Genomic DNA, 10,360 nt, shown 5'->3' with positions numbered 1-10,360 from the left:
TAATTATAAACAAACACCAAAAGTAATATAGATCATAAAGGGAAAACAGTCCACAACCTTTGTCCTAGCGGCAATGAGTTTAGACATTATTGTATGATGTGCTGAGTTCGACTCCTCTTGTACATAGTCTATATTTATCGACTCATCACAGTTTGGTGGGAATTGCTTTGAGAGGTATTGCCTTTCGAAGAGTAATTCCAAAACTCTCATTCATGTCCATTTCTTCTGGCTTCATATTTTCCAATTTCCACTCGTAATTTTCAACAAATGTCACCAACATCTGATGTACCATCCGATCCGCCAATGGCAATCCGGGGCAGATTCTTCTTCCCGCGCTGAACGGAATCAGCTCAAAATCTTGACCCTTAAAATCTACGCCCTCATTCTCGTTCAAGAATCTCTCCGGCAGGAATTCATCTGGATGCTTCCAGATTCTTGAATCTCTGCCACTCGCCCACACATTGATCAGAATCTGAGCATTTGCTGGTACGATGTAGCCATTTATTTCAACATCGGAACTGGCTTTGTGGGGTAGTAGGAAAGGGGCTGCGGGGTGTAGCCTGAATGTTTCTTTTACCACTGCTTGCAGATATGGCAGAAGTGGGATGTCTGATTCTTGAACTTGCTGCTTCCCATTTTCAGACATGAAACTCTTGATCTCGTTTCTGAGCTTGGTCATTTTATGAGGGTTGCGTATTAATTCTGTCATGGCCCATTCTACCGTTGCTGAAGACGTGTCAGTTCCTGCTACGAGTAGATCCTGCATTTTATTGTTGTTAAGTCCAAATTCACGCATGTTAATACAAAAGAAGATACTCTACATGATTCGTAAAAGAGACACAGTTCGAGATGATTACGTACGCCCAACAAATTATTCTCAAACAAGTTTGTTAATAAGAATGATTTAATCAGGACAAAATATATAAAAAAAGTTGAGAAAAAATCAGATACAATGAATTCATGTTTTCGCCTTAAATTGACAGATATAGCCAAAATAAGAAGGCATTTTGAGATATTAAACTTTTGAACGTAAAACAGAGCGCTTCTAAGACCAAAAAATATTCAAATTAAGTTAATACGGTCAAAAAAAAAGATAAAAGAAAAATCTGGACATGTACGTAACATATGAAACAGATTCGATTCAAGACGTTTACCAAACAAATTATTTTCAAACAAGTTTATGCTACAAAATTTTATGAGAATGATTGAGCAAAGGGAAGATGTAAATAAAGTTTTAAAAAAACCAAGTTTCTTATATCTCAATTTAATTTTAAAATTATAGCTGCTTCTCAAAAAACACTACCATGTTATTTTATGGAGTAAATAAAAATTTAGTGGTTCAGACATATTGTCACTAAAATGCTCAACCATTCACAATTACAGGGAAAAAGAGAAAAATAAAAAGAGTGAGAAAATATTTCTGATTGACTGGACTGTGGACATAGGGTGCGACAATATTTGTGGAGAAAAAAAATACACCCTCCGTTCTAAATATGTGTTCCACTTTGATCCAATACGAGTTTTAAGAAATGTTAGTGAGAAAGCGTAGTACCAGAAGGAGATGTCTTATGTCGTCTCGGCTAAGTTGAGCTTCATCTCTTTGGTTGATCTCAAGAAGCGCTTCCACCAAATCACGTTTCTCTCCTCTCGATTTCAGTTTCTCGTCTATTATCTCATCCAATTTCACAAACAGCATTCCTGTACTAAGCTCCGCCGCCTTCAAAAGCCCCTGCGGATCCGCTGGTTTCAGCAGTGGAAAATAATCGGCGAAATTGGGGCTTCCGACGGACTTCATTACTCCACACACCGCCTCCTTCATCTCCTGCGACGACTCCGAGTCGAACCGCGCGAACTCTGCCGAAAACAGCGACGCCGATATCAGATTCAGCGCCGTCGTGAAAGCAGCCTCTCCTACGTCCACGGCGCTTCCGCTTTCGCAGCGATTTGCCACGAAGTCGCGCAGCTTCTGCAGCTTCTCTCTCCTCAAACCCTCGCTGGCGTCAAGCCGCGGAGCCGAAAACATCTGCTCTCTGCATATCTTCCGCAGCTTCCGCCACTGGCTTCCGACGGGCAGCCACCCCACGGAGAACTCGTCGTGGCGGAGGGCTTTCGATGCCAACGGGATGGTTCGGTTAGAGAAGGAGGAGTCGTATTTTTGAAGCACGAGTTTGGCGGTTTCTGCTGAGGAGATTACTACGGTTGTAATGCTGCCTAGCTTTAGCGACATCACGGGCCCGTATTTGTGGGATAGTTTGGCGAGGGAGCGGTGGGGTGTGGGCCCGAGATGGAGGATGTTGCCGATGATCGGTAGCCCGTACGGGCCCGGAGGTAGTTTCGATAATTTTCGGGCCCGGGAAATCAGTATGCATGTCCATGCAATGGATGCTAGGATGATCGAAGATGTTAAAATATCCATGAGTTTGATCTTTAGTTAAAAAATTTGATGAGTATTGATATAGTAAAATTTGTATATACTCCATATAAATAAACTAAAGTCAAAAATTGATCTTGCATATTAATTCATTAAATATGTGGATTTGACTCATATCCTCATTTATTTGGATTTGTGGTTGACATTTCACGTCTTTGCATTTTGCAATAATATCTGTAGGGCTCCTTCACTTATGTTATTTACTATTACTACATTTAAAATTATTTATTTTTGTCAGTGTTTTGATCGAGGAAATAGTAATACAATTCTATATACTAGTATTAGGGGGTATGAATGAATATAGTTAGCTGTTTTTTATTATGCTATATGGGCCATGCAATTGTAAGTTGTAGTGGTCCCTTACCATATAATTAGTTAGCTGTTTTTTATTTTTGTATAATGAATTATAACCTTTTGCACCATATAATTAGTACTTTCTCCTTCCTCCTCCGATATGTATCCCACTTTGATCTTTTAAATTTTGAAATATGTAAAAAAAAATGGATTGAAAAAGTTAGTGGTACATGAATCTTTTAATAAAATGTGAATGAAATTAAGTCAATGAAATGTAAAATCAATTACCAAAAATAATATAATTGAAATAAAATAATTAATAAAAGACATACTAACATGAAAAACTGGAATATAATGGTAATAGGAGACAGAGAGAATAGTACTATTCGTTTAACTAATCAATAAAAACGTGTATATAGCTAGGCTAACCTACAAATCCTTAACTAACCTAATATTAATAGTATTAATAAGGTTATTTCTTATTCCCTCCCTCCAACAAGAATATGCACTCTTTACTTTCTAGTCCGTCCCACAAGAATATACATTTTCCAATTTTGAAAATTCTTTTCTCACTAAGAGCATCCGCAGCGGCATGCTTGTCCGTCCGTGCCGCTGGCAAGGACACGTCCGTCCGCCGTTGCAGCTCGTCCGTCCGTGCCGCTGAGCAGCCTTACGTGGCGCAATGCGATTGGCCAACGGTGAGACCCATTTTCCACTAATAATACTTTAATTACTTTTTTTCTCTACCTCTCTCTTTACTTTACCAATTTTGCATTAAAACTCGTGCCGAACCCAAAGTACATATTCTCTAATTAGTTTCAATTAAATAGTGATTTATTCTAACCATTTACAATTGAATTTAAACCTAAAAGTATATTCTCTATTCACTACTCTCTCTCCGTTCCATAGTAATGGAGGCGTTTCTTTTCAGCACGGAGATTAAGAAAAATTGTGTTAGGTGAAGTGAGTAAAGGGAGAATAAAGTAGAAAATGAAAGAGGTAGAGAAATGAAGAGAGAAAAAAGTAAGAGATAGTAAAGTATGTGTGGAAAAATGTGTTGACTTTTAATAAAAAAGGGAAATGACTCTATTACTATGGAACGTACCAAAATGGCAAAATAACTCTATGACTAACCAGTCCAGATCACCTACAACATTCCCTACAACATTCCCTACTCCACCCCTCACAAACATAAGTAATGGGCTCACCATCATATTTTATGTTTGTGAGGGTGGAGTAGGGAATGTCGTAGGAAAAATTATAGGTGATCCGGATAGCTTACTATAGAACTGAGGGAATACAATTCCATATATACTAGTATTAGGGGATATGAATGAATTTAGGTAGTTGTTTTTTATTTATGTTATATGGGCCATGCAATTGTAAGTTGTAGTGGCCTGGTCCCTTCCCAATATGGGCTATGTAATTAAGTGGGATTTAAATTTTTGCACAACTTTATAATTTCTAGCTCTTTATGACTGTGGAATATCAGGAATTTAGACTTAGAAAAGTGCAATAAATAATTACAATAACTTTTAGTTTAAAAATTCAATAATTTTTTTCATTTTTTTATTTTTCTCTTTTCATTTTTAACTTACTCTTAAGAAAAAAAAAATATTTCTACTTTTTCTAGAAATTATGTTATACTATATAAATTGAATTATTTCTAATGTTATTATTTGGATGACGACAGATAATTTAATTAAACTTTGACAGGGTATATTATTTTTACTAAAAAACATTTTTTTTACTTATTTAACCAATGTTACGTTATTTTAAAATTTCATTTGTTTTCGTAAAATAAAAATAAATAAATAACATTTCAATTATTTTAATAAAATAAAGAATTTTCTCAACATTATTCTCTCTCTTATTTTATCATTTTTCCACTTTAACTATTTATTATGATTTTTACAAAATGAGTGTGCAAAAGTGACCGGGACTCCTAAAGTAGAACGGAGGGAGTAGTACTTATTCTATAAAAATTTCATAATTTAAATAATTTAAATAACTGAAAAAAGTATTCCTACATACTCATAAAAATAATCAAAATTTAATAATCTATTGTAATAATTACTACTAGTACTTCTCTAAACGTGTTTTTTAGTTGTATAACGAATTATAACTTGTGCACCATATAATTAATACTTCCTCGTGAATTCCACTTTGATTCTGTACTTACTTAAAAAAAAGGATTGAAAAAGTTAGCTATGTGTGAATCTTATAATAAAATGTGTTTGAAAATGAGTTATAGTGGAATGTAAAATTAATTACTAAAAATAGTAAAACTGAAATAAAATACTACAATTAATAAAAGACATACTAATATGAAAAAATATGAAAAAATGGCAATAGAAGATAGAGAGGATAGTACTATAGTATTTGTTTAACTAATCAATAAAGACGTGTATATATAGCTAGGCTAACCTACAAAATCCTTAACTAACCTAATATTAATGGAATTAATAAGGTTATTTCTTACTCATCGTCCTACAATAATATGCACTCTTTACTTTTTAGTCCATCCCAAAAAAATATGCACTTTCCAATTTTGAAAACTCTTTTCTCTCTAATAAGGTGGGACTATTTTTCACTAGCAATACTTTAATTACTTTTTCTCTTAATCTTTCTTTTCCTCTCTACCTCTCTTACTTTACCAATTTTACAATAAAACACGTGCCGGCCAAAAGTGCATATTCTTGGGGACGAAGAGAGTATCTTTTTCCTTCCTTCCACAGTCTGCTTCTGCGTGTTCATTTTCTATAAGTTTTTCTATGTTTTTTCTTGTTGTATTTCTATTTCTCTTCCTTTTCTTTTCTTATTTTGATAAAATGAAATGATTTGGACTTGAATGTAATAAATTATAATTTAGAAAGTGATTTAAAATTGTTTTAATGTAAATTGGGATGGTCTTGCAAAACTTAAAAGTGCATTTGGAAAATATCTCCAATGATACTGCAAATCAATCTTAATATAGGTTTTTAAATAAATATCTCTCTCCATCCCATCGAAAATTATTCATTTTTCTTTTGTTTGTCTCAATCAAGATGACCTATTACTAAAATGGAAGTCATTATCTCTACATGATTTCCTCCCTTTTACTTTACTTACTTCACTTAACACACAAAATAAAACTGTATCAAATCTCGTGTCGCCCAAGAAATGTGTCATCTTACTTGGAACAGGGGGGAGTACTCATTTTCGGGTTTACACTAGCTAAACAACCTTAATAGCTTTTTCAAATTTTATAAGTGCAAAAAAATAGTGGATAAGTTTGAGTTTAGATTAAATGATTTAAGAGCACTTCCAATGGTGCCGGCTAAAAGTCGGCGTTTTTTCGCCGTCTATCGCCGAGTTATCGCCGACCAATGGGAGAGGTCGGCGATAATTTGGCGATTTTTCCTCCCGTTTTATCGCCAACCGGCGAAAAATCGCCGGATTATCGCCGAATTATCGCCGACCACTGTGGGCGATAATTCGGCGATAAATATATTTTTTGTTTTTTTTTTTAATTTCCCCCCTATAAATACACACCTTCTCTTCATTCTCTCCCCATCCTCATCCCTTTTCTCTCTTCATTCTCTCCTCATCCTCATCCCTTTTCTCTCTTTATTTATTTTCTCTCTCTCCATCTATATTTAATGAATTCTGAATCCTCTTCTTCATTCTCTCCTCATCCCTTATTAATTTTCGTCGTTGTAATGTTTACCCGTGTTTAATACAACGAACTTTATTACTATTATTTGTTTTGTCTTATAAATTAAATTAGCTAGCTTTATTATATACAAAAATAAAACAATTAAATTAGTGATGATGTAAAAATGAAATGTTGAGTTAGGGAGAAATAAGGGAGAAACCATTGGAGCAGTTGGCTAAAAATTGAGGATAAATTATAGTGCTGATGTGGCAGGAGTTAGGGAGAAATAAGAAAGTTTTTAGAGAAACTGTTGGGAATGCTCTAACTAAAGTTTGATGTAATACGTATACTATAAAATGAGGTTAATTTACTACAAGTAGTCAAATATTCCCTAACAAGGAATCAAACCCAGGTCTGCATTATGAAAATGCATTCTTCAACCACCCGACAACGATAATAATTAGTTATAGAATCTTAATATACTAATCATCTTATTTTGTTGAGTACAAATTGTACCCCTTGTTTTTTACTATTAGATACGCACATAGTAATGTGACATGGGATTTTGATTTAATTTGTTTCAGTTTTGTTACCAAACTTGTTAGGTCATGTTTGGTCCGACTGAAACAGAACGAAGATAAGAATGAAATGTCAATTTCTTTGGATTTTTTTTTTCTTTTTCATTCATTCCATTATTCATTCCATCATATCATGTAAATTAATAAAATAAAAATAGAAATTTCATTCCATTCCATCATACTACTAAATATGGCCTTAGTAATTTATAATAAAATTAAATAATACTAGCCGGATGCTGTTACAAAATCACTTTTCTCTGAATCCACACTCTATACTAGTACGTGGTAAATGTAACATATACCTTTCCAAAATTGAAAACATTGAGAATGCTCATTGAATAAGTAATTTAATAAGAGAGCTCGGATCAGTAGTATTAAAAAATCTCGTTATTTTTGGGAAAACAATTTGTTGGGCTCTTCTAGGTGGCGGTCATGATATAAAGGCCCAAATGTAATATTGTTTTTATTTTCGGAATATGTGTGTGCATGGATGAACATTTTCTCTCACATATATAGGACATTGTTGGAAAAAATGCTTTTGAGTTTTTAGAACTTTTACTCAATTTGGAATTAGTTTTGAGCTTGTTTAATTCTCAGCTAAATTTAGTGATTATAAATTTAAGTTTACATAAATTTGTGAATTGGAAATTATTCAACGTGGAGCAATTTTCTCCAAACAAATTTTCGATAAATAAAAAAATGATATGCTAAATTTGTGTGATTAAAGCTTGATAATTATTCTAAATTAAAATAAAATTATTTTAATAATATTAATTATAAAACCAAAATAATAATAACAATAAACAAACACAAAGTAACATAGACCTATGTTTCTAGTTCAAATAGGGTACACATTTATTTATACATAGTCACATATTCGTAGATATAGAAACTATATAAGTCGACTCATAGTTTGGTGGGAATTGCTTTGAGAGGTACTGCCTTTTGAAGCGTAATTCCAAAATTCTCATTCATATCTATTTCTTCTGGCTTCATATTTTCCAGTTTCCACTCATAATTTCCCACAAATGTCACCAACATCTGATGCACCATCCGATCAGCCAATGGCAACCCGGGGCAGATTCTTCTTCCCGCGCCAAATGGAATCAGCTCGAAATCTCTGCCCTTAAAATCTATGTTGTCATTTTCATTTAAGAATCTCTCCGGCAAGAATTCATTTGGATTCTTCCAGATATTGGAATCTCTGCCACTCGCCCACACATTGATGAGAATCTGGGCATTTTCTGGTACGATGTAGTCGTTTATTTCCACATCACAATTGGCTTTGTGGGGTACTAGGAAAGGGGCTGCGGGGTGTAGCCTGAAGTTTTCTTTCACCACTGCTTGCAGATATGGCAGCGATGAGATGTCTGATTCTTCAACTTGTTGCTTCCCATTTTTAGACATGAAGCTCCTTATTTCGCTCCTGAGCTTGGCCATTTTTTGAGGATTGCGTATTAGTTCCGTCATTGCCCATTCTACTGTTCCTGAAGTCGTGTCGGTTCCTGCAACAAATAGATCCTGCATACCGTTGTTATTAAAATTTAGAATTCACAGATGTTAATACGCAACATATAGTCAGATTATTCTCAAACAAGTTTAATTATTGATAAGAATGACCGAATCAAGACAAAAGAGATCAAAATTTGAAGAAATCATAGTAGTACTCCCTCCGTCCACAATTTAAAGAACCATTTTGCCATGTTAGTTCGTACACGATTTATAGAACTATTTACTTTATTCCACTTTTAGTATGCAGATCTCACATCCCACCAACTTTTTACACTCACAATTCAATATAAAACTAATACTTTAAATGGGTCTCACATTCTATACTCTCTTTCTCTTTCTTTACAAAGTCAAACAATTTTTTAAAACCGTGCCGAGTCAAAATAACTCTTTAAATGATGGAAGGATTTCTTTACAAAGTCAAACAATTTTTTAAAACCGTGCCGAGTCAAAATAGCTCTTTAAATGATGGACGGAGGGAGTATATTCGTACCAGAAGGAGATGTCTTATGTCATCTCGGCTAAGCTGAGTTTCATCTCTTCGGTTGATCTCAAGAAGCGCTTCCACCAAATCGCGTTTCTCGCCCTCCGATTTCAGTTTCTCGTCTATTATCTCATCCAATTTCGCAAACAGCTTCCCATAATTATACTCCGCCGCCTTAAAAATCCCCTGCGGATCCGCCGGTTTCAGCAGCGGAAAATAATCAGCCAAATTAGGGCTTCCGACGGCTTTCATGACTCCCCACACCACCTCCTTCATCTCCTGCGACGACTCCGAATCGAACCGCGCGAACTCCACCGAGAACAGCGACGCCGACATCAGATTCAGCGCCGTTGTGAACGCGGCATCTCCTACGTTCACGGCGGCGCCGCGGTCGCTGCGCTCTGCCACGAAGTCTTGCAGCTTCTGCAGCTTCTCTCTTCTCAAACCCTCGCTGGCGTCAAGCCGCGGAGCTGAAAACATCTGCTCTCTGCATATCTTCCGCAGCTTCCGCCACTGGCTTCCCACGGGTAGCCACGCTACGGAGAACTCGTGGTGGCGGAGGGCTTTGGAAGCGGACGGAAGGGTTCGGTTGGAGAAGGAGGAGTCGTGTTTTTGAAGCACGAGTTTTGCGGTTTCTGCTGAGGTGATGACAACGGTTGTAATGCTGCCTAGCTTGAGCGACATCACGGGCCCGTATTTCTGGGATAGTTCGGCGAGGGAGCGGTGGGGTTTGGGGCCGAGATGGAGGATGTTGCCGATAACCGGGAGCCCGTACGGGCCCGGCGGGAGTTTGGATGATTTTCGAGCTCGGGAAATAAGTATGCATACCCACGCAATGGATGCTGCAATTAGCGAAGATGTTAAGAAATCTATGAGGAAATTGAAGTTCATCTTTACTCCAAAAGTTGATGAGTTGATGAATATTGGTAGGATATAACTTTCTATATATAGGAGTATTATGCTATGTTTGTAACAACTTAAAAACTATTGATGCAATTAATTTTATAAATTACGTCAAATTAAAATCGTGTTGTCAATTCATTGGGTGAGGCTAGTCAATCATTATCTATTGGAGGGTTTATAATTCATTTGTTAAACTCTTATTGTCAAGTTGATAAGATACATTTTTCTTCAGTGTTACTAATTGATGGTTTTGATTGACTTTTCGTGCTATTTTTATGACTTTAAATCTGGCCATTGAAATATTTGTATCATGGGCATGTCAGAATAGGTATCTTAGTTGGATTTTTCTTTTTCAGTTCTGTACGCATTCATGCGGATTTGCAAATATTATGCAAATATATGAGTTAATTTGTTTCTGTTGTTTGGAAATTTGGATTACTGGGAAATTTTGTTTGCCTAAACTTACAATTTCAAATGCAATTGATTTTCAAATGCTTACCCTATATATATGTCGTGTTCCTAAA

General features: G+C 35.6%; 2 protein-coding genes across 2 annotated transcripts; both read right to left on the bottom strand.

Moving 5' to 3' along the window:
* On the bottom strand, positions 1–2,460 carry LOC125220008 (cytochrome P450 76T24-like). Its single transcript, XM_048122116.2, has 2 exons — positions 1,553–2,460; positions 1–760 (listed from the first exon to the last, which is right to left on the bottom strand). Exons 1-2 carry the CDS (start codon positions 2,414–2,416, stop codon positions 146–148), a joined length of 1,479 nt encoding a protein of 492 aa, XP_047978073.1. The 5' UTR covers positions 2,417–2,460; the 3' UTR covers positions 1–145.
* A 5,225-nt stretch (positions 2,461–7,685) lies between these two features.
* LOC125218458 (cytochrome P450 76T24-like) lies at positions 7,686–9,864 on the bottom strand. The gene is made up of 2 exons (XM_048120129.2): positions 8,943–9,864; positions 7,686–8,461 (listed from the first exon to the last, which is right to left on the bottom strand). Exons 1-2 carry the CDS (start codon positions 9,822–9,824, stop codon positions 7,847–7,849), a joined length of 1,497 nt encoding a protein of 498 aa, XP_047976086.1. The 5' UTR covers positions 9,825–9,864; the 3' UTR covers positions 7,686–7,846.
* Positions 9,865–10,360: the final 496 nt, after the last annotated feature.

This window comes from Salvia hispanica, chromosome 1 (genome assembly GCF_029641045.1).
Source record: "Salvia hispanica isolate PSC_SH4W2 chromosome 1, Shi_PSC_v1, whole genome shotgun sequence".
Lineage (NCBI taxonomy): Eukaryota > Viridiplantae > Streptophyta > Magnoliopsida > Lamiales > Lamiaceae > Salvia > Salvia hispanica.
The sequence above is the reverse complement of the archived record's forward strand: the minus strand, read 5'-3'. Positions and strand labels throughout refer to the sequence as shown.

Bases quoted from the DNA above. Each gene is read 5' to 3' on its own strand.
- LOC125220008 (XM_048122116.2), bottom strand. From the start codon at position 2,416: ATGGATATTTTAACATCTTCGATCATCCTAGCATCCATTGCATGGACA. The intron at 761-1,552 runs GTACTACGCTTT...AATAAAATGCAG, and splicing joins ACATAAGACATCTCCTTCTG to GATCTACTCGTAGCAGGAAC.
- LOC125218458 (XM_048120129.2), bottom strand. From the start codon at position 9,824: ATGAACTTCAATTTCCTCATAGATTTCTTAACATCTTCGCTAATTGCA. The intron at 8,462-8,942 runs GTACGAATATAC...AACGGTATGCAG, and splicing joins ACATAAGACATCTCCTTCTG to GATCTATTTGTTGCAGGAAC.